This window comes from Pipistrellus hanaki, assembly GCF_964339955.1.
Source record: "Pipistrellus hanaki genome assembly, chromosome: 11".
Taxonomy (NCBI): Eukaryota; Metazoa; Chordata; class Mammalia; order Chiroptera; family Vespertilionidae; genus Pipistrellus; species Pipistrellus hanaki.
Window position 1 is genome coordinate 25,688,809 of NC_140513.1, and position 25,189 is coordinate 25,713,997.

At 36.9% G+C, this 25,189-nt stretch overlaps 1 protein-coding gene across 11 annotated transcripts in view; it reads left to right on the forward strand.

The window, feature by feature from the left end:
- RNF38 (ring finger protein 38) overlaps nucleotides 1-25,189 on the forward strand; it is a 95,569-nt gene that overhangs the window by 60,638 nt on the left and 9,742 nt on the right. For all 11 annotated transcript variants that reach the window (XM_084898714.1, XM_084898717.1, XM_084898718.1 and 8 more), the window contains 7 exons: nucleotides 5,124-5,317; nucleotides 12,468-12,681; nucleotides 18,128-18,295; nucleotides 19,536-19,706; nucleotides 22,053-22,214; nucleotides 22,514-22,620; nucleotides 24,695-24,779. In XM_084898714.1, the coding sequence (XP_084754840.1) occupies nucleotides 5,124-5,317; nucleotides 12,468-12,681; nucleotides 18,128-18,295; nucleotides 19,536-19,706; nucleotides 22,053-22,214; nucleotides 22,514-22,620; nucleotides 24,695-24,779 (1,101 nt within the window). The remainder of the gene's footprint in view (nucleotides 1-5,123; nucleotides 5,318-12,467; nucleotides 12,682-18,127; nucleotides 18,296-19,535; nucleotides 19,707-22,052; nucleotides 22,215-22,513; nucleotides 22,621-24,694; nucleotides 24,780-25,189) is intronic.

The following is a 25,189-nucleotide window of genomic DNA, read 5'->3' on the forward strand; positions in this document are numbered from 1 at the left end:
CCTTATCTTAGCTGAAACTAGTATCTTTTCTAGGACATAACTTTCCCTGTAGCCTTCTCTGGGGAAAAAGAAATTACTGTACCGATTTTTCCCATTCCAAGCATGGGTTTGGGTATGTGGCTCGTAATTGAAATGGTAACAGAGGAGAAGGAAAGTGTTGATATTCTCCTGGATCCAGATTTCCAACCCCAGTTTTTTAACAAAAAGCTCATCTTGTTTGATCTCTTTTTGTCATTCATCTTCACAGTTTTCAGTTTTGTCACTGTCCTTGTTAGCTTTTTTACTTGCTTACTTTTATATTGTATTGCTTGTAGTAAATATCTTTCTAATTTTACATGCTTTTCTGATTTTTAAAATTATGAATTATTTTATATATGCAAGCTATAAAGTATATGGTAAACACATGTATAATTAAAAAAATACATAACACCAGCTTAGAACTCAACTGTTACCAATATTTTTGAAGTCTCCATATGATCTTGCCTGTTACATCCATCTGCTGTCCCATATCTGTGCCTTAGGCACACCTCTACTGAATTTTGTGCTAAGTATCCCTTTGCTTTTCTATATAGCCTTACCACATACAGTACCCCTCAATACTATCTACTATTTAGTTTCCAAATTTAATATAAATGGTATCATATGTTATATATTTTTGTCATTTTGAGATTCACTCATATTGATGCATGTGGATGTGTTGATGAATTAGTTTTCTTCTTTTAGTATCCCATTTATTACATGACTATACTACAGTTTATCCCCTCTCTTTTTGGTGAATATTTGGATAGTTTCCAGTTTTTTACTATTATTACAAATAATGCTGCCATGAATATGCTTGTATGTTTCCTGATGTACATTTAGTTGGTATGTTAATTTTTCTGTAAAAGGGATAACTGTATTTATTGCTCAGGGTTTTCTTACCAAAGTTGTGCATTTTCTTCTCTATAAAAAAATAAGCTGTATTTAAAATTAAAACTGAAGTGTCTCATAATTAGAAAAATATTTTTAAATAGATGTATAATTGATATACAGTAAAACTTACCCTTTTGATACAGAGGTCTGTGAATTATAACAAACTAGAGGCCCAGTGCATGGATTTGTGCGCTGGTGGGTGGGGGGCATGGCCTGTGGGGATTGGCCTGCCGTGGGAACACTGCTCATCCCACTCAGCTAAGCATCACTCCCACTGTGAGAGTGCACTGACCACCAGGGGGCAGCTCCTGCGTTGAGTGTCTGCCTCCTGGTGGTCAGTGCACATTATAGTGCACTGCTCATCCTGGTCGTTCCACCGTTCGGTCACTGGGCTTTTATATATATATATTTATATGCATGCTTATGGATTGTAGAACCACCACAATCAAGATGTAGAATAGTTTCATCACCCCAAAAAATTTCATTTTTTTGTTATCAATCCCTTACAGTTTTACAAATTAACAGTTTCTATATTACCATCCAATTTAACAATTGTGATTGAAGATAGTATGCTTTCATGAAATAATCAGGTATATTGTGGAAATTTTATGTTTGGCACAGTCATTAATTTTAGAGATGTGTGTGTATGTGTGTATTTTAATGGCCAGCTGAGGCAAGCGTCAGTGAGCTAGTTGCACAGATTCGTGCACAGGGCCACTAGTATCTACAGTATATAGTTGTTGCAGAACCAAGTAGCATGTTTGGCACATGGAGGAGGAGATGCAGTTTTCAAACTATTCAACTCAAAGAATGTGTTAGGTGACTGAATGGTATGGATTTGCTTTTCCTAGACTCTTGGATTGCCTTTTATGTTTCTTTTGGCAAGAGATTCATGTGCTTACATTTTATTAAGAATTTCAAAGTTCTTACTGTTTTTTGAAACCCACATTATTTAGGGTATTTATCTCAGACTTCTTGTTGTAATTTGGAATTATTACTCTTTGGAGCTGCCATCATCCTGTAATTTCTTTTCACTTCTACTGTTTATTGGATCCTTTATCTATTCTAACAAAAGGGTAATATGCTAATTAGACCAGATAGACTGGACATATTCTGGACGTCCTTCCTGACAAAGCTAGGGCTCAGCCAAAGCTGCCTAGGGTCCCAGGTGTCTGCCCAGGCAAAGCTGCCCGAGTGCCTGTGGCCAGCCAGAGGAGGGAAGCCTGAGTCCCAGGTGCGGGGGGCTGAGGCAGAGGCAGTTAGGGGGGACCAGGCAGGCAGGCAGGCAAGCAGTTAGAGGCATCAGGCAGGCAGGCGAGCAGTTAGGAGCCAGCAGTCCCAGATTGTGAGAAGGTCGGGCCTAAACGAGCAGTCGGATAATCCCCCAAGGGGTCTTCGGATTGTGAGAGGGTGCAGGCCGGACTGAGGGATTGCTCCTCCCTCCTACACAGATTTCATGCACTGGGCCTCTAGTTTGTATATATTTCCTCATGTGAAGAGAAGAGCTTGTTCACACACATGAAATCAAGAAAATTCCTCTGAACAGATAATGTGAGAAGCAACTTGTTTTTCTTTTAATTAAATCTTTATTGTTGAAAGTATTACAGATGTCCCCCTTTTCCCCTGTTGACCCTTTCCAACCCTCCTCCTGCCCCCAAGGCCTTCACCACCTTATTGTCTGTGTCCATGGGTTATACCGGTGGTGGGCAAACTGCGGCTTGCAAGCCACATGTGGCTCTTTGGCCCCTTGAGTGTTCTAACGCCACTTCTTCAAAATAGACTCACCCAGGCCAAAAATCGACTTCTGTGCACATGCTACGAAGTTTCAATCGCATTGTACATGTGTGCCCGCACGTGGTATTTTGTGGAAGAGCCACACTCAAGGGGCCAAAGAGCCGCATGTGGTTCTCAAGCTGCAGTTTGCCGACCACTGGGTTATGCATATATACATGCAAGTTCTTTGGTTGATCTCTTCCCACCCACCCATCCTCCCCTGCCGCCTTCTTCAGATTTCAGTCTGACTCATGCTTCTGACTCTGGATCTATTTTGTTCATCAGTTTATTTTGTTCATTAGATACCACATATGAGTGAGATCTTGCGATACTTGTCTTTCTCTGACTGGCTTATTTCACTGAGCATAATACTCTCCAGGTCCCTCCAACAACTTTCTTTTTTAAATCCTCACTCAAGGATAACCTCTTCATTGATTCTGAAGAGAGAGGAAGGGAGAAAAAGGGAGAGAAACATTGGTTGATTGCCTTTCATAGGCACCCCAATCGGGGAATGAACCCACAACCTGGGTATGTATCCTAACTGGAAATTGAACCTGAGCCCTGGGGATGACACTGTAACCAACTGAGCCACACAGGCCATGGCGTGAAAAGCAACTTTGAATCTGGCAAGGTGATTGTTTTTGCCTTCACACTAGATTAATAGTTTGAAGTATAAAACTATATTATTTTCCCTCAGAGCATTTTTAGCTTTTGTTTTCTGTGGGAAGACTAATGCTAATCTAATTCTTGTTTCTTTGTAAGTTACTCCCTCTTTCCTTTGTTGGAAACTTGAGGATTTTTTTTGGTAAAGTGTTGCTCATTCTTAAAAAAGAAAAAAATTGTTGCTCATTCTGACTTTTTTTTAAATCAAAATATCTAAATTCCAATGGTTATTTTTAATTTTTAAGATTATCAGAACATAACTGATATTCTTACTAAAATCAAGGGGTAAAAACAAATATACTTGTAATAGCACTATTAAATCTAGGGAGAAAAGATTAATGTGGCAAAAAGTTAGAAAGAGTATATGGTTCTGAAAACTTTTTAGTTACAATGACAAATTTGAAATAATATTATTAAATATAGAAGGAAAATTATGTGGTTTTTGGAAGTACCTCTGTTAAAATAATTTGGAATGATCAGAAATAACCACTTACCAGTTTGCTTCTTTTCTATTAATTTAGTCAGGTCTGTTTTATGTTATCAGTTAAAATTTAGTGTTGTAGTAAATAGGACCATATACTTAACTGATTTTTTTGCTAGCAGCAGGCACCAATTATTTTACAATCAAAAGTTCTGTATTAGCCAAATAATTAGAACTTGCCGGGAGTAGATCAAGTCAGGAGAGATTCTTTTAGGAACACAGCCTTAATCAAACTCTGAATTCATTTGTAATTTTGACAGTTGTGGTGAGGCTCAATTGGGAAATTGAGTTGTGTGGGGAGAGTTCATTCAATGAAGTGATTCATACTAATTTTATAGCTAGAAAGCAATGTTATGATTCTTGAAACTGGGTGCCAGCATGTAACATATGTAAGTTTTGAATCATCCATTCCCATGATCTACCTGAAACTCCATGTCTTTCCAAAAATGCTGTAACGTTTTAGTTAAGAAGTGATAATCTAGATCAGCGATTTTTCATCATTTTTCATCTCATGACACTCAGAACCTCCTTAAATTTTGTGGCACACCAAAAAATACATATTTTGCTGATGTAATTTAAAAAAGGTGTAATTTTGATTTATTTGCACTGGACAGCTATTGTTGTATTGTCTGTTGTCATTTTTTAAATTTGACAGTCTAAAGGAAAAAAAGGTCAGTGCCCCGACTAAATATTCAGGTAATGCATGTTTTAAAAAATTATTGCAGCACACTGGTTACGCCGATTTAGGTCTGTTGACTATTTCTTTTTATCTGTTTCATATAAGACTTATTTTATCCAGGTAACTTTTATTAAAGAAAATACGTATAATGGCCTTAAATACAGAAATAAGGATGCTGAGGAGTATGGTTTAGAATCAAGTCAAGGGCCTATTAAATTATACCCCCTCCTAAATTGATCTCTCAGCTAAGAATTGATTCCTAAAAGAGCAACTGTTAACTGATGGAAGAGCATAATGGAATTTCTCAGTTGAATAGGGATTTTAAAGAGATGGTTAAATACCATACAATTGCTTATTACCCTACTGTGTACCCTGTATGTTATTTGGTTAAATTTACTATTAGTTTTAAGAAACAGAGTATACTTTTCATTTGATATTACTTACTGTTTATCTCTCTTCTCTGTCCCCTAGAATCTTTTTCTTTAAAGGTATATAGTGTATTTTTCCCCTCCTTTACACGTTAGGGTAAATATATTTAAATATCTATGCATACACTGTAATTTAAAAATCCTTAAAAGGTCTTATTCAGGTGATTGATTTTTGTTGCATTGGCAGAGTGAAGATAGTCCAAGTCCCAAGAGACAGCGCCTCTCTCATTCAGTCTTTGATTATACATCAGCATCACCAGCTCCCTCACCACCAATGCGACCATGGGAGATGACATCAAATAGGCAGCCCCCTTCAGTTCGACCAAGTCAACATCACTTCTCAGGGGAACGATGCAACACACCTGCACGCAACAGAAGAAGGTTAGTTGATTACAATTTTTCTTTTCTTTCTTTTTTTTTTTAATAATCTTTGTTGTTCAGATTATTACAGGTGTTCCTCTTCCCTCCCCCCGCCCCATAGCTCCCCTCCACCTGATTCCCAACCCCACCCCATGCCCTTACCCCCACCATTGTCTTCATCCTTAGGTGTGAGATTTTTGTCCAATCTCTTCCTGCACCCCTCAGACCTCCTTCCCCCTGAGAATTGTTAGTCCAATCCCCTTCTATGTCCCTGATTCTATTATATTCACCAGTCCATTTTGTTCTTCAGATTTTTTATTCACTTGATTTTTAGATTCACTTGTTGGTAGGTATGTATTTGATGTCTTTTTGTTTTCATAATTTTTACCTTTACCTTTTTCTTCTTCCTCCTCTTCTTAAAGAATACCCTTCAGCATTTCATGTAATCCTGGTTTGGTGTTGATGAATTCCTTTAACTTTTTCTTGTCTGTGAAGCTCTTTATCTGACCTTCAATTCTGAATGATAGCTTTGCTGGGTAGAGTAATCTTGGTTGTAGGTTCTTGTTCATCATTTTGAATATTTCTTGCTACTCCATTCTGGCCTGCATGGTTTCTGTTGAAAAATCAGCTGACAGTCATATGGGTACTATCTTGTAGATAACTAGCTGTTTTTCTCTTGCTGCTTGTAACATTCTCTCTTTGTCTTTTGCCCTTGGAATTTTAATTATGATGTGTCTTGGTGTGATCCTCTTTGGATTCCTCTTTTTTGGGGTTCTGTGTGCTTCCTGAACTTTCTTTCAGCAGGTAGGGAAAGTTTTCTGTCATTATTTCTTTCAATAGGCCTTCAATATCCTGCTTGCTCTCTTCTTCTGGAACCCCAAAAATCTGGATGGAGGTATGCTTTAAGCCATCCCGCAGGCTTCTTAAGCTATTCTCATAGTTTTGGATTCTTCTTTCTTTTTGCCTCTCCGGTTGGGTGATTTTTGCTTCCTTATATTCCAGATCTTTGGTTTGATTCTTGGGATACATTAATCTATAGTTGAGTGTCTGTATATTCTTTATTTCAGGCTGTGTATGCTTAATTTCTGACTGGTCCTTTTCCATTTTTTTGGCATTCTCATTAAGGTCCTTGAAGGTCTCACAAAGCTTCTTGGAGGTCTCATCAAGGTTGGGTAACCTTATAAATGTGATTCTGAACTCTATGTGTCGTCCAGTAGTTTACTTTCTTCCATCTCTCCCACTCGTGACATGCTCTATGTCTCCTCATTTTGGCTGCCTCCCTGTGTTGATGGAGTGGCTTTGTGTGGTTGGTGACCTATAGGGGCCAGTAGCTCAGCTTCCCCAATCACCTGAGGTGGTCGCTTTTGATATATCCCTTTGTGGGGTGAGTGCAAAGTCTTGGTGTAATTAAGCCTTGATTGCTGTTGGTATATGGTAGGAATTGACCTCCAAGCCAATTGTCTGTGAGGACCTGCTGTGTCTATAAAGGAAGAACTGCTGCGCTGGGGATACGCCTGTTTCAATGGGGCTTTGGTGTTCACTGAGTCAGTCTCCCGTACAATTTATTTCTTAAATTTTCTTCCATTGGTAGATTTGTGTGTTTTTCTGTACACATTATAAACATATCAACACATATGTACTTGTACACTCAAACATGAAAAATGCTATTATAAGTTTAGACTTCTACATTAGATTGTGAGAATTCATTTAGCTTGTGGTCAACAGAAAAAGAAATTGAAAGAGGCTAAAGTGACTTATCTAAAATCAATTTATACAATTATATATTAATTCAGTTACCTTTATGGTTGAAGACTTTTCAGGCCGGCCTATAATCCTGAATATGGAAAAATGCATTTTATCTTTTACAATAGGAAGAGGGTTAAGGAGATCCTAGAATGAGCTACCTTTTCCCACTCTATTGCTATTTCTTCTGTATCTTTCAAGGCAATTGGGAGTATAATTAGCTTTTTTATGAAAGTGTGGACTCTCTGTATGAAGAGTGATTGGCATTTAGTTCAACTCTCAGTCCTCTGTCCTCTCTTTCATGGGAGTTGGCCTTTGCCTTTCCTTTCTAGGGGCATATATTTCTTCCTGAGCTTCTTCCTCTTTGGTTGTTGTTTAAGGTCATATGTTTCTTCTTCCAGTGAAATAATGCATCTTTAGGGTTGGACAACTGTTTGCATATTCCATTTGTTGATAACCTAAGAAATATTGTTAAATCTTTAGTTAGGAAGACTTTATGGATAGAATGTTTCTTTTCAAAAGCCTAGGAGTACAATTGCTAGGTCATAGGAAATGCTCTAGACTAGAAAGGGCGTGTTAGAAGTGTATGGTAGTAGAAGCGAGCTATGGGTTCTCAAATTGAAGAAAGTATCATGCTCTACATTCATGGTAATACAAAGGAGGGATGGGGGAGCACATATCTAGAAAACCAGCTACTCATAAGCCTGTATTCTACCTGGCAATGTGTTACTCTCCTTAGTCCAGTCTCCCTTTAATACTTCATTGTAGGCTAGCTATAATCTTAGCTGCCAGATTTTCTTACAGAAGCAGGCTGTGCAAACAGATGCATTATTCAACAATAGTCTAGCATAATTTCAGCTACAAAGATGAACGCATAAAAAGGAAATTACTAAACATTTGAGGAAAACCCAACAATGAAGGAAGAGCACTAAACTCAATAAAACCAAGAACTTGAAGAAACAGAACAAACAAAATAGGCTTCAAATAAGTGGAATATGAAAGAGATGCAAGAGCAGATTGATTTTATAAAAATCAACTAAAATTCTTATTGGTAAAATTAAAAACTCAATAAATGGGCAGAAAAGTGTCTTCATTTCTGTAATATCAGGTGGAGGAATCTTCCCAGAATGTAGTGTAAAAGACCAAAATGGAAAATGTGGGGAAAAGGTTTTTATATAGCCCTAGCTGGCTCCGTTGGTTGGAGTGTTATGCCATGCACTAAACTAAGGGTGTCAGGTTTGATTCCTAGTCAGAGCACATACCTGGGTTTTGAGTTTGATCCCCAAGACAGGATGTGTATGAGAGGCAACTACTAATTTCTCCCTCTCCCTCTCTCCCTCCTCCCTCCCCCATTTCTCTCCCCTATCCCCCCTACCTCTCCTTCCTCCTTCCTCCCTCTGTCTAAAATCAATAAGCATATTCTTAAGTGAGTATTAAAAAACATTAAAGATAAATGACTAGAAGAATAGACTAGAATGTATAACTTCCACACAATGAAACATAAACAGCATACATAGAAAACTTGTCAAACAAAAGGCAGGAGGGAACAGCTTTGCACTATTTACAAGTGATAAACCTAAAACAAAATGACAAAGTAAGTTCTACCACCAGTGTAAAGTCAACTGAAAGAAATACTTGTCCATCTTCTAGCACTGTTTCTCATTTCTAAGTTTTTCTCATAGTTCTTTCTAAATGTCCTGTCACAAAGACACACAGAGATTCAATGAAAGGCAATACAAGAAAGATAGGAACTAAAATCATAAAGGGACTTTACATGTCAGAATGAGGACTTGCATCGTAATTTGTATTTGTTTTGAGAATTATTGAAATTATTGAAATTATCTTAAGGGAAGTGAGGGTAAAAGCAAGTGATAACAGAATAAAACAAATTAAAAGGAGGCTCTTAAAGTGTATGGGCAGGTTGAGATCTTTATCAGGACATCAGTGATGTGAGCATATAGAATATACAAGAATATATAGAATATAAAGCTTTCACACCTTAATATCAAATAAAGACTTTAAAATGATGCTATCTCATAATTTAATTGAAAACATTTTTCATCTTTTTTTGTGATAAATAAAACAGTCCTTTAAAATACTTTTGTAGGTAACCCCATCTAGTTGCTATATAGAATACTTGCTGCTGTATTAATGAATTACTTAATTAAAGCCAATTAGTTCTTCAAATCCTATATAATAAAAGGCTAATATGCAAATTGTCCCTTCTACTGGGAGTTCAACCAGGGGGTGGGGCCAGCCTACCAACTTCCCACTGCCCCTCTCCCCAGCCTGACCCCACCCATACACGAATTTGTGCACTGGGCCTCTAGAAAGTAAATAAAATACTTGTACAGATATAAAGATAAGTTATGTGCAAATACATGAGTTAGTATGCACAGATAAAATTTATTATGTTCTCTTAGAGACTAGAAACAGTGGCATGACTCCCATGTAGCAGTGAGCACACCTGGCTTCAAAATATCAGCCACTCTGCAATTAAAGATTCCAAGGCTCTTTGAAGACCGGGTTAATTCCAGAACCGGTGTAGGGAAAATATGAGATAAACTGCAGCATATTGTGGTGTCAGATATTAAGGAAGTGATCAAAAGGATAAGAACATAGTGAAAGGGGCACAGGAACTGAACTTAAAAGTGCTCCCATTGGATAAAGTTGAAATAGTTTGAACAACAAAATAAAACAGTAGCCAAAACCGGTTTGGCTCAGTGGTAGAGCGTCGGTCTGCGGACTGAAAGGTCCCGGGTTCGATTCCGATCAAGGGCATGTACCTTGGTTGCGGACACATCCCCGGTAGGGGCTGTGCAAGAGGCAGCTGGTCGATGTTTCTCTCTCATCGACGTTTCTAGCTCTCTATGTCTCTCCCTTCCTCTCTGTAAAAAATCAATAATATATATATATATATATTTTTTTTTTTAAAAAGAGCATTTGTATAAAAAAATAAAAATAAAAAATGAAACAATAGTAGTGTATATTATAGCCAAAATAAATATCCATGAGCACATTATGAAAAATAACAGTAAACAAATATATGGGAAAGATGTGATAGCTCTCCCTTAAAGAATTCCAATTAATACATGTTGAAGAAACAAGAGGACTAGAAAATCACTATTAGAATAACATAATGATTGTTGACCATTCATTCATACATGCTAAAATTATGACAAACTTTCAGTAGAAGCAGATTAGTAATTATGAAGGAAGAATGCTTTTGTAGTGGGTGTTGGCAGACACCAAGTTAGCTAAGTGGTCAATAATATATAAGTATATACCAATGATACATACTGATGTACTAGGCTCCTTACTATGATGTATTGAAAGAGCATGTCACCTCTGTATCCTGTCCAGTAATGCATAACCTCAAGCAGATCATGAGAAAACATCAGACAAACCAAAGTTGAGGGACATTCTAAAGAGTAAATATCTGTGTCTTCAGAGGTTTCAAGGTTATGAAAGATAAAGACATAGGAAATGTAACAGATTGGAGAAATTAAGTTGGGAAACATGACACCTATATGCAATAATAAGATCCTGCATTGGATTTCATAACAGTGATCAGGGGCCATTGGTGGAAAAACTGATAAAATCTTAATATATTGTTCATTAATCGATGTTGTGATAATGAGGTTTATTTCTTTTGATAATTTTTCTAAGCTAATGGAAGATGTTAGCATGAAGGAATGCTGATTGAGGGTTTTGCAAAAACTATATTAAAATTATCTCAGAAACAACATTTTAAAAATGATTTTAAGGTGGATAGCATCTTAAATTCAATGAAGTACAATATATAGGTTTTCAAGGAAAAATGCAACAACAAAAAAAGATATGCTAATAGTAAAAATGGAAGAAGCAATTCATGTAGCAATAACTTGGGGCTTTGGTCGGCAAACTGCGGCTCTCAAGCCACATGCTTTTGGCCCCTTGAGTATGGCTCTTCCAAAAAATACCACAGCCTGGGTGAGTCTATTTTGAAGTAGTGGCATTAGGAGAAGTTTAAGTTTAAAACATTTGGCTCTCAAATTTCAATCGTTGTACTGTTGATATTTGGCTCGGTTGACTAATGAGTTTGCCGACCACTGACCTGGGGGATGGTATCAAGAGCACTGTTGAGTTAATGCCACAAAGGAGTATTCCTTGTTTTCTCTAAGGTTGAGCAGTAGGGAGTGAGAGAAAACAAATTTAGAGGTGCAAAGTGGAACAATTGAGAGAAAGATGACCTGACATCAATAAGGATTGCTGAGGTGGCTGTGCAGCTGTGTCTATGGGGGTTGTTTAGCTTCTGTTACCAATAGTATTAAGTACATTATAATGAGACCTGCTGCTTTTTCAAATTGCATTGGTGCTAAGCCATTTTAAAAAGCTATTGAGATAAAATTGTGGAATTATAGGAAAATAGAAAATTAAAGTCTAGTCAACATACTTGTTAAATCTGTGTTAAACTATGTAGATGACTAGTGCATGGAGAGTAAAAGTGATTTCCTTCAATAATTAGATTCTAACTGAAAATCCTGTGTATTAATGGAATATTTATGCTGACACTTATCTCTCAGTCATTTACATTCTCAGCATTTACTCAATTCCGTTATATTTGTAGTTGTCAGCAAATGTTCTTTAGTTATTTCATGAATTTTCTACTTATTTTAAAAATTGTCATTTTGGGCATATAGGAAATATATCTTTCTGTATGTTTTAGACAAAAGTTAGGTAAAAGTTCCCAGTAAGCATATGTGAAATGAATACTGACAAAGGTATATGCAGATTAAATTTTGTTATATAATTCTTATAAATAAAGGGAGAAAAATAATAGGTTAAAACAATATGAAATTGCTGATATTTGATCATTTTTGTCTATGAACAAGCAATTTTGTGCAATTAAAAAAGTGACAATAGTTAGCTATTGATTTATAAATACTTTCAGAGTTGAATACCAATTTTATTTTCATTATTTTTAAAAAATGTATATGTAATAAGCTGATGGTTGCCTGAGGGGAAGGGAGTAAAGTAAAATAGAGGGCAAAAAAGGTAAAGGAGAATAAGAAATACAAATTTCCAGTTTTAAAACCAGATCACGGGAATGTAATGTATAGCAACAGGGAATATAGTCAATATTGTGATAGCTTTGTACATTGTCAAATGGTTACTATAAACTTATAGTAATAATTTAAGTGTTTAAATGTTGAATAACTTGTGCACCTGAAATAAGATAACATTGTATATTAACTGTATTTTAATTTTAAAACATTTTATTTACATTGTAAGTTTTTATAGGTGATGGGGAACTATAGCAATTATTTAATACTCAAGCTTACCTTAGCATAAATTACTGATGGGTTTTAAAAAGAGGCAATACAGAAACCTGATATATCACATCATTAAACATTATAGTGACCTTTCTTATATTTGCTGTTAACAGTCCTCCTGTCAGACGCCAGAGAGGAAGAAGGGATCGACTGTCTCGACATAATTCCATTAGTCAAGATGAAAATTATCACCATCTCCCGTATGCACAGCAGCAAGCAATAGAGGAACCTCGAGCCTTCCACCCTCCGAATGTATCCCCCCGTCTGTTACACCCTGCTGCTCATCCACCCCAGCAGAATGCAGTAATGGTTGACATACATGATCAGGTATCCTATTTAATGAGAGAGGAATATGCTAACTACCTGTTACACCCTGAGGCGTAATGACCAACCGCATTACAACCAGATCATAGATCTGCAGGAGGGTGGGGCAGCAAACTACAAGCGGGCAGTGGAAAGCTACAGGAAGGGGCAGGGCAGCAAGCTATGAAGGGGGAGGGAAAGGGGGGAGGTCCAGGAGGGTGGGGCAGCGGATGTAGAGCTATAGGAGGGCGGCAGCAACCTACTGCTGCACAGATTCATACACAGGGCTATTAGTAATGACAGAGTGTCCAAGAAATACAGATGCTAAAAGTTGGTGGCAGTTTATTGAAGTTATTTGTATTTTATTGTAAATTTCTTTTAGCTTTATCTAAAAGGAAACAGTTTTACCTAATAAGCAATTTTAGACAAGTTCATTATCTGTAATAATAAAAGTATAATGTGCTAATTGGATCGGACATCCTTCCAGACAACCTTCCGGATGAAGATAGGCTACAAGGGAAGCCTGGTCCCAGACACCAGGTCCTGGGTGTCGGAGGGAAGCCAGTGCCGGCAGCCAGGAAAGGAAGGCTTACTCTTGCATAAACTTCATGCATTGGGCCTCTAGCTATATATGTCTACCAGCTATGAACCACACTGACCGCCAGTGGGCAGACGCTCAATGCAGGAGCTGCCCCCTGGTCGTCAGTGTGCTCCCACAGCGGAGCACTGCTCAGCTGACCAACGGGCACCAGATGCAGGGCTCATGGTTGATGAGCCTACCGGCCGCCTGCGCAGTTCAATCCCTACAGACAACACCAAGGGACCACACCAGTTCTTGAATCTGTGCACTGGGCCTCTAATTTTTTATAAGGATTGAAATGTAAATTCTACATAGCTTCCCTCAGAAGAAAGTTCTGCTTTAAAAATTTAGGATCAAAATGCTTTGGAAATTTGATAAAATTGTGAGCTTGGTTAAGAAACAAAGGACAAATGTAAAGAAGATTAGGAATAATTAAAAGACATATATCCACACATGGGAAACATTCAAAGAATTTTGTTCAGTTGTAAAATGAACATAGCACCTATTTCATAAGGGATGTTGGAGGGAATTAAGAGTTAATCCATTTTGAGCACTTCAACTAGTACTCAAGTATATTACTTCATTACTAACTATGATAATGAAATTCTAAATATTACCCGGGGGTAGTGAGGGGAGGAGAGACAAAAAAAAAAACATAAAGGAAGTTAAAAAATTGACTCAAGAATAATGGGAAAATTGGAATTACCACAGTAGTGTGAAGGCTAATTAGAGATTACCATTAAAAAGGCACAGTGACCAGATGGCTTCACAGCTGTTTAATCTTCAAGAAACACTTATTTTAATAATATTTAAATTATTCCAGGCCCTTTTTTTTTTTTTAAGGTTATTTTTGTAATGATTTTATGGAGCCAGCATAATTCTAATACTAAAAGCAAGTAAAAGTGGGAATCCCCTCAAAAAATAGAAAGAACCCTCAAATACATAGGACTTTCTCAAAAGACATTTAGAAAACACAATCTACCAATGTATCAAAAGAATAATAACCTATGAAAAAATAAGATTTATTCCCAAGTAAGAGAGGAGCATTTAATATGAAAGTACATTATATCAACAAGTAAGAGAAGGAAAACCATACATGATTATATCAAAATATCTTGAAGAGTCAGTTAAATACCGTGTTTCCCCGAAAATAAGACATCCTCCGAAAATAAGTCCTAGCGCATGGAAAGATAAGACATCCCCTGAAAATGAGACCTAGCGCAACTTTGGGAGAAAAAATTAATATAAGACACTATCTTATTTTCGGGGTAACAGGGTAGTAATAAAAACTGATAGTCGGTTTATTGACTAAAGGGTCACAGATTCCATTCTGGTCAAGGGCATGTACCTCTTACTTTGTACCTCAGTTGCATGCTCAATCCTCAGCCCTGATATGTCTCTCTCACATCAGTGTTTCTCTCTGTCTCCCTCCCTCTGCTCTCTAAAAATCAGTGGGGGGAAAAAGTCCTCAACAAAATTCCAGCAAATTGGCTCCAGCAGTACATCAGAAAGATCAGACACCATGAATAAGTAGGATTTATCCCAGGATTGCAAGGATGGTACAATATCCGCAAATCGATAAATGTGATACATCACATAAACAAATTGAGAGATAAAAATCACATAGTCATATCAATTTATGCAGAAAAAGCATTTGACAAAATCCAACACCCTTTCCTGATAAAAACTCTCCACAAGTGGGAATAGAAGGATCATACCTCAACGTAATAAAAGCTATATATGATAATCCCACAGCAAACATACTTAATGGGCAAAAAATTAAAACCATTTTCTCTTAAGAACAGGAACAAGACAGGGATGCCCACTCTCACCACTCCTGTTTGACATAGTACTGGAAGTATTAGCCATTGCAATTAGACAAGAAGAAGAAATAAAAGGCATCCAAATTGGAAAAGAAGAAGTAAAGCTGTCCTTATTCACAGATGACGTGATATTGTACATAAAAAAACGAAAGACTCCATAAAAAAACAAATAGACTTAATAAATGAATTTGGCAATGTAGCAGGATACAAAATTAACACCAAGAAATCTATGGCCTTTCTATACACCAATAGTGAACTTACAGAAAGAGAGACTAAAAAAGCAATTCCATTTACGATTGCACCAGAAAATTAAGATATCTAGGAATTTAAAATATTCCAGATCATAGTAAAAGAAGTCTTCCAAGTATATTTAATGAAGCTTGCATAACCTTAATAATGAAAGCTTGAAGACAATACAACAAAATTATCAACTAGTTTCCCTTTTGAATACAGATGCAGATGTTTTAAATAGTAAATTGTAGCTAGTGATCTAAAAGAATCTATTAAAATTATTGAAAGAATTAATGTTAGCATTTATTCTGGAAATGCAGGATAAGTTCAATATTAGGAAGTCTTTCAAGGTAATTAATTCCAATGTAACAAAAATGTTTTGTTAATAAATGCAAAGAAATATAAAATGTAGCCATCATCCTATATAATAAAAGCCTAATATGCTAAGGGTCTGGTCATCCATTCAACCAATCAAAACGTAATATGCTAATGATATGCTAAGGCTGGCTATGATGTGCACTGATGACCAGGGGGCAGTTGACCAGTCAATTAGTTGTTGTGACAGGCACTGACCACCAGGGGGCAGACGTTTCAACCAGTAGGTTAGCTTGCTGCTGGGGTCCAGCTGATCCGGACTGAGTGAGACAGGCTATGGTACACTCCCCCCTCCCCCCTGCTGACTAACCTCCTGCATTTCTCCCCAGCCCTGATCATGCACTGGTGGGGTCCTTCGGCCTTGTCTGCGCCCTAATTAATAAATAATAAAAGAATAAACTTTCGCTTACAACTATAAACTTAATTTTTGTAGGAAACTACAAAAACTGCACTTAAACTGCATTCAGATTAAATAGAAGATAGTGATAGAAAAAAATTGTTTTTTAAAAAAGTTGGAACATTTTTTTCTTTATTGTTGAATATAGATATCCTTGTTTGTTTGTTTGTTTCCCTTAACACTCTGTACCCGCCCTTCCCAGGCCTTCACCACTCTATTGTCTGTGTCCATATCTATAATAATAAAAGTGTAATATGCTAATTAGACCAGACAGCCAGATGATCTTCCATACAAAGCCTAGGCTGCCAGGGCCAAGCCCCTTACACAAATTTTGTGCATTGGGCCTCTGGTATGCATATAAGTTCCCTGGTTTTCATTAAATAATTTAATGGTGGGAATTTTTTTTTTTATATACATGACAAGCAATAGGTGCTTATTTCATTTTTTAAAATTAAGTTTTATATTTTATTGAATTTATTGAGGTAACATTGATTCACAAAATCATACAGGTTTCACATGTACAACTCAATAAAACATCATCTGCACACTGCATGTATACCTGCCACTCAGGGCAATACATTATCCTTTTACCCAGTAATACCTCTGAAACAAACAAAAGCTACTAATATGTAAGGATATATATATACCTTATTCAATGACATGTTTTACAACTAGAGGCCCAGTCGTGCACTAGTACAGTCCCTGGCAGCTTCCAGCTGCCACCACCACTGCCTGGGGCCTGCCTCCCTTCCCTCGGGGGGCCCCGCCACCCTGGTCGAACTCCCAGAAGAACTCAAGTCGAGTGACAATTTGCATGCTACACTTTTATTATATAGGGTAGGATTATATTGGTATTGGCAAAAGAGTGAAAAATAGAATGACCATTAAAATAGGAATGATAGGATTGTGTTAAGTAAATTTACTTGAAATATCTGGCTAGTATCAAAAAGAGTGATTGCATTTAATTTTGAAGAGATATTTAGAATATTAACTGAAAAATAAGTTGCAGGCCGAAGCCGGTTTGGCTCAGTGGTAGAGCGTCGGTCTGCGGACTGAAAGGTCCTGGGTTCGATTCCGGTCAAGGGCATGTACCTTGGTTGCAGGCGCATCCCCGGTGTGGGGTGTGCAAGAGGCAGCTGGTAGATGTTTCTCTCTCATCGACATTTCTAGCTCTCTATGTCTCTCCCTTTCTCTCTGTTAAAAATCAATAAAATATATTTTAAGGAAAGGAAAGGGAAGGGGAAGGGGAAAGGGAAAGGGAAAGGGAAGAAAGAAGGAGGGAAGAAAGAAAGATAAGTTGCAGGGTAATATCTCATTTCTATTAAAAGAACCAGCATGACAATAATTTGTGCGGGAGAGAGGGAGGGAGGGAGGGAGGGAAGGGAGGAAGGAAGGAAGGAAGGAAAGGAAGGAAGGAAGGAAGGAAGGAAGGAAGGAAGGAAGGAAGGAAGGAAGGAAGATAGGAAGATAAGTTGCAGGGTAATATCTCATTTCTATTAAAAGAACCAGCATGACAATAATTTGTGAGTAATCATGCTTGTATATGTTTGTATGCTTAAGGAGAAAGATGCAGAGTATGTTATTAACATTGTCATACGACAGGTAGCATGAGAATAAGACTGACCAAAAGAGAAAGAAATTATTTAACTTTTTAAAAATACTATTCTTCATTGTTTCACTAGTTGCAATTAAACAAAAAAATTTTTCCTGTTGGATGTGGCCAGATATTAGAAGATAGAAGCAGTCATTTCCCCAGATTTTCTCTTTAGAAAAGTTTTCAGCAGCCTAGAAGAGTTAATATAGCATTTCATTTTTTTCTTGGATTTTTCAGGATAGCTTTTTGGGAGAAGAGTTTAGTCCCAGTTCTGTGGGCATCATAAACTGCTTTTGAAACAGACAGCTTTTCTATCCAATGACAAATAATAGTTTAGTTGAAACTGTTGGAGAAGTACGTTATGAAAATCTGTGCCCCTGAGGAGAATCAATAAATGACCTGGTTTTTATTTTTAATATTTGATGTTTTATTCAGTTAAAATTCTAACATTTTGCTATTTTTCCTAATAGCTCCATCAGGGCACCGTCCCTGTGTCTTACACAGTAACAACAGTGGCACCCCATGGGATTCCGCTCTGCACAGGCCAGCACATCCCTGCATGCAGTACACAACAGGTCCCAGGATGCTCTGTGGTTTTCAGTGGACAGCACCTCCCTGTCTGTAGTGTGCCTCCTCCAGTAAGTCTGTGCACTCCCTCTTTAGAATGGCTAAGTGTGTTATAGAAGAAAACAAAATCTAAGAGACTGCCTTCTGTAGCTTTTCACGCCCAACTAAAAAAAGGCTATTTTATTGCAGTGTCTGTCTTAATAGTCTTGTTATAGTAACAATTTAATAAATTAGCTTTAAAATGTGGTATGTTTTTATATTAATCAAATTATACATATTTGGATATCTCGAAGGTCAAAGCATGTTCCTTCATATTTCAGCACAGTTTATAATTAAATCTTAATTTAGGTTGGCCTTGAATTAACATAGGATATCAGACTAGTTAATAATAAAGTCTAGTTAGTGATCAGCAGTAATAGTCTCAGCACCTACTGGGTTTTGACAGGTACTTTGAATGCTTGGTCTTTTTATTCCTCACTATAAGAAGCCTGTGATAAAAATGGTATTCCCTATTTTATAGATGATGAAATGAAAATGACTTGCTTAATAGAGACAGTATGAGAGAACAGAGCTTTCCACCCACTTCTTTATGCCTCTTAAACTTAAACTTTATCTTTTAATCTACCGTCCCCCATTCCCATCCCCACCCCCAGTCCAGCCTTCTTATTTCACAAGTAATATTGCTGAAATCCAAGGGATTTAAATGACCCATAGGGTCAATTATGTTTTCCAAGTAAAGTACTTCACTAAATCTATTAATATAACCCTAAACCTTTGTTTGAATGTGAGATTAAAAGGAACACCTATATACAAATACCAAACCACTTTAACATTAATTTACCCAAGCTTGTTTCTCAACCATGGAACCAGTGTGCTAAGTCACAGACTTAAAATATTGACAGACCTTAAATCACTTAGTTGTGAGTTGAGCTCCTGTAAATAAAAAAATCTCAGAAATGAAAAATTTCCAAAGAGAGCTTCTTGGAAAGCAGTATCTGCTGCATCTTAAACAAATAAGAAGGAGATACCTCTGCTTTTCTCCCGTTTCATACTTGTTAATAAAACTAAAGTAAAAGTTGAGTGTTTTGACTAATTTGTAAGAACTGTATAAAATATAGAATAATGACTAGTTACCAGTATTTTACTAACAGAGATAAACATACACTAGTATTTCATTGTTAATATAGGTTATTAAAACATTTTGGGCGACATGGCAATAACCTTTCTATCTCACTGTATAGAGTTGTTGTTTTTTTAGTAATTATGTATTCCGATACCTTCAACAACAAAAAATAACTATTTCTTTTACAGATGCTGCAAGCCTGTTCAGTTCAGCACTTACCAGTACCATATGCTGCATTCCCACCCCTTATTTCTAGTGATCCATTTCTTTTACATCCTCCTCACCTTTCTCCTCATCATCATCCTCATTTGCCACCACCAGGCCAGTTTGTCCCTTTCCAAACACAGCAATCACGATCGGTAGGTATTTCTACTTTTATGTCTTTAATATTCACACAATGTTTAGACCTAAAAGATAGATTAATTTAGTAGATGTAAATTGTAACCACTTAAAAATTATATCTTGGGCTTATTCTGGTTCTTTTTTTCTTTATTGATTAAGGTATTAACATATGTGTCCTTAAGTCTCCCCTCCCCCCCCCCCACACTCATGCCCTAACCCCCCGTTGGTGTCTGTATCTGTGGTTATGCTTATATGCATATATATATAAGTCCTTTGGTTGATCTCTTCCCCCTTACCATTCTTCTGGTTCTTAAACGAATTAAGGACTTTGAAGACATACAAATTCATATAGATAAATGAACCGAGAATTACCTTCGTTTCTTAAATTTTTCTAGTTATTTTATGTCACTTATCTGATTTAAATTTGTTCTTCCTATCTATAATCTTTCATGAAGTAAATGTGAAGAAAAAGTCAATTTTCTTGTTTTTTTTTCTTTTATGTATTTCTAAAATGGAAAATGGAAATATTATAAAATGGTTTATACTTGTTAGAATAATATTCACTTATGCAAGTAAAGTAACCCTCTGAGCCTCAATTGGTTTTATTGGAGGCTTGTTTTTCTATTGTGTTCTCACAAAAAGATAGATGAGATAGTCTGTTAACATAGATAATTATACCCGTGGAATGGAATATAGCTGAGAGGCATATTATTTTAGGGGTCAGGAAGAGGTAAGAACTGTATAGGTAGAAGGAAGGGCACAGGAAAAGGACCACTTATGTTTTGGACAGGCCAAGTTGAACATCTGAATCATCATGCATTAAGAAAATAGGAAAGAGAACATGGAAATGATCAGAGTGGAAGATTTCAGCCTTGTGAAAGGAACTGCAGCATTATTCCTAATAGCTAACAAATAGAAACAGTGCAAATGTCTATCAAGTGATAACGAATAAGCAAATATGGTGTATCTATACAGTGGATTATAATTCAATGAAAAAAGGAGTGAAGTATGATACACAAACTATAAGATGGATAAACCTTGAAAACATTATGCTAAATGAAAGAAGCCAAATACCAGGGCCACAATATTATGTAATTCGGTATATGTGAAATGTCCAGAATAGAAAAACCTATAGAAATGAAGGAAGATTAATGGTTGTCCAGAACCTTGGGGAGGAGTGAGGAGAAATGGGTAGTAGACCTGACTACTAATGGGCATGGGTTGTGTTTGTTGTTGTTGTTGTTGTTGTTGTTGTTGTTTTTTGGGGGGAGGAGTGGGTAGGAATGTTCTGAAGTTAGTTTGTGGTGAATATTCAAAAATGACTTGTACTCTCCCTTACTTATGGTGAATTTTTAGTATGTGAATTATATCTCAGCTATTTTTTTTAATCCCACATGCTATTGCTTTACATACACTATGTGTTCTATGTGTTATTTGTACATTGTCTCAGTGTTTACAACAGACTTTTGAAATAGGCTATGGATGTGTCAGTTCTATAGATGACAATATTGAAGTTCCAATTAAGTAATTTATACACTGAGTGACCAGATTATTATGATCTCTGAACCCATAATAATCTGGCTACTCTGTGTATATATATTATAATAAAAAGCTAATATGCAAATTGTCCCTTCGATCAGCAGGCAGGCCAGCCAATTGCCATGTCCTCTCCCCCTAGCCAGGCTGGTCAGACCCCACCCATGCACGAATTCATGCACCAGGCCTATAATACACGCGTGCGCGCGCACACACACACACACACACACACACACACACGAGTGGCCAGATTATTATGCATTCAGAGATCATAATAATCTGGCCACTCAGTGTATAAGTCACATTGATTAGTGACAATGCCAAGAATCTAATGCCAAAGCCCATAAGCTTTCTACTGTAGCATAATGCCTATTGTATCTTATGTCATTTAGCTCTGGTTTTGATTTATAAATAGATATACATCATGTTCAATTTCATGTTAAGGGTTAAGTGTCTGAAAAGCCTGTGAGTAGTAGGTCATTGTATCTTATGTGTTGTAATTTTAGACATGCAATTGGCTTACTATATGACTTTTTGCCTTTTCTTCTCTTAAGATAAGATTGAAATAGTAAAATAAATATATCTTTTAATTGATATGTTTAGTCAATTAAATGGAAATGCTTAATGACATATTTCAAAAACTTTCTTATTGAAGTTCAATTAAAGGCAGGAAGATTTTACTATATATGTCACATGTATGAATTTAGGTTCATGTGAACATCAAGAAACATATGACTTTAAAAATATTGGGGAGGGTTGTGATTTTTATTATTATACCACCGTATCTAAACACTGGAAGTACATTAGTATGTTTTTTCTCCCCTCAGCCTCTGCAAAGGATAGAAAATGAAGTGGAACTCTTAGGAGAACATCTTCCCGTAGGAGGTTTTACTTATCCTTCCTCAGCCCATCCCCCAACATTACCTCCATCAGCTCCTTTGCAATTCTTAACACATGATCCTTTGCATCAAGAGGTGTCCTTTGGAGTAGTAAGTTTTCATTCAGTGTTATTATTTGCTTTGATAACTTGTTTTGAGTTGTTTCAATGTAACTTTCCGTGTTTAGAATTTTGAATGTATTATTGAAATCATTGATGTTGGAAAAGTATACTTAGAAATATATATGCTTTAAACTAGTCATTGCATCTATGTAAACATTTAAGAAATATTAAATACCACTTGAATAGTAAAGAACTTTATAGGTTGTTGTTGTTTTTAAGAGACTTTGACATTAAATATTTATAAAGGTAGGATGATCTTAAATTGCCTAAACATTTTTTCTCCTACAGCCTTATCCTCCATTTATGCCTCGGAGGCTCACAGGACGAAGTAGATACCGATCCCAGCAGCCAATACCACCTCCCCCTTATCATCCCAGCTTACTACCATATGTGTTGTAAGTTCTTTCTTATTTTAATGAGTTCCAAATTTGGCATTCTTGAGATTCTCTTCCTTTTATGAAGATCTTCTATGTGATGTATCATTTAGAGCACATGTGTAAAACACAGGGCCCGCGGGCCAAATCCAGCCCGCCAGGCCTTGCAATGTGGCCCGCACCGCGCTGTCATCACTGCACTCCGCTGTCAGTTTATGACATTGTCAGTTTATGACTGTTCAGTAAACCATTCGACCCGCGATTTAGGCTGGATTTTAGATTTTGGCCCCTTCTCTGATTGAGTTCGACACCCCTAATTTAGAGTATTAAATATTTGTATTTAATGTTAGTGGTTGGGTATGGGGTTATTTAAGGGTGAAAGAGAAGAGTCAATGACAAAGGAGAAGTGAGGGAAGAAGAAATTTTGAGCCATAAAATAGATTTACTAAATCTAAAGGTAGGAAAGTTAAAATTTTTGCTACTTTTAGTATTGGCATCACTTGCCATCTTCTTTCATTATCCAGCTTTTGATGCTGTTACGTCTATCCCTTATAAATACTCTGTTAGAGGTCCTGGCTGGTTAGAGCACCGTCCCAGTACCCCAAGGTTGCAGTTAGATCCCCAGTCAGGACACATAAAAGAAGCAACCAATAAATACATAAGTGAATGGATCAACAATTCCATGTTTTTTAATTTAAAAAAAAAGGAATATAAATACTTGGTTAGAATTACGATTGTAGCAGAAGCACTCATGGGTTAAATATATATTTATTTCTCTCTCATGTGATGAAGTCCAGAAGTAGGCAATTCAGATATGATTTTCCCCCCTAATATATTTTATTGATTTTTTACAGAGAGGAAGGGAGATGGAGAGAGAGTTAGAAACATCGATGAGAGAGAAACATCAATCAGCTGCCTCCTGCACACCCCCTACTGGGTTGTGCCCGCAACCTAGGTACATGCCCTTGACTGGAATTGAACCTGGGACCCTTGAGTCTGCAGGCAGATGCTCTATCCACTGAGCCAAACCGGTTAGGGCCAGATATGATTTATTTAGCCCCATAACTCTGAGGAATGGTTCTGCCATCCGATGGCTTCCTCTAAAATGGCTGCTCAGGTTCCAACTATTAATTCAGCATTCCATCCAGTAAAAATGAAAGTAGATCTCTCTGCCTCCCTGCATCCCCTCAGGAATACTTCCCAGAAGTTCCATGTGTTATTCCTGCCAAAACCCATGGGCCAGAATGTAGTCTTATGGTCTATTTATTACCTGCTAGGAAAGCTAGGAAATGTCTTTAAGGCCATGTGCCTATTTTATACTATTTTGGTCATTGTAGCTCTATTGTAAGTCTTAAATCGGATAGGATAAGTCTCCCAACTTGGTTCGAAAATTACTTAAAGTCGCCGAAGCCGGTTTGGCTCAGTGGTGGAGCATCGGTCTGTGGACTGAAAGGTCCCAAGTTCGATTCCGGTCAGGGGCATGTACGTTGGTTGCGGGCACATCCCCAGTAGGGGGTGTGCAAGAGGCAGCTGGTTGATGTTTCTCTCTCATCGACGTTTCTAGCTCTCTCTCTCTCTCCCTTCCTCTCTGTAAAAAATCAATAAAATATATATTTTTTTTAAAAAAGAAGAAAATGACTTAAAGTCTTTTGTGTGAGCCATATAAATTTTTAAATCAAATTAGTTTCTACTTGAAAAAAGGCTTGCTGAGGATTTTGGTAGGGATTGCATGAAATCTATAGATCAATTGGGGAGGAAATTGACATCTTAATATTGACTCGTCTGGTCAGTTAACTTACACAGTATATCTCTCTATTCTTTTTAAGTTTATTCTTACAGCGTTTTTGCAGTTTTTATTATGTAGGTCTTGCATATGTTTTGTTGAATTCCAAATATTTTATGTAATTTTATGCTATTATGAATGATATTTTTTAAGTGTCAGTTTTTGTTTATTGTTAGTGAAGGCAGTTGTTTTTTTAAGGGTTGCCACTGATTAACCCCAGCCATTTGTCCCTATAGCATTGGTTTTGTTTTTCCTGTTCACTGAAGTAATATAGTAATGTATCAATGCTAGTGTTGGTTATTTTCACTGCAGATCAATGCTTCCAGTGCCACCTGCAGTAGGCCCGACTTTCAGCTTTGAATTGGATGTGGAAGATGGAGAAGTAGAAAATTATGAGGTGAGTAGGTGACCTTGAATTAAGTTGGAGAATATTGTGTGCATAAACAGCACCGTATAATACTCAACTCATTCATTTAAACATTATTAAGTAAATCCGTTGTACATTTCAAGATACAAATATGTTTGAAAAAAGTGTTCAGCATCCTTAAGGATATTTTGTCATGTACCACACAGCTCTGATAAAGAGACACACAGGTACTCTATTAGAGTTACATACAACTCCTATGAGAGAATGTAAATGAGAAAACCGTGAATTATAAATTGATGTTCTCAAAGATTTTGTGGAAGCCAGAAGTGTTTGAGTTGATTCTTGAAGGATGGGAAAACTTTTTCGTGCATAAGGTTGAAGGAGGAAAGTGCTGGATATTCTTGAGGAATTGCATATAGTCTGTGGCTAACGTGAGATTT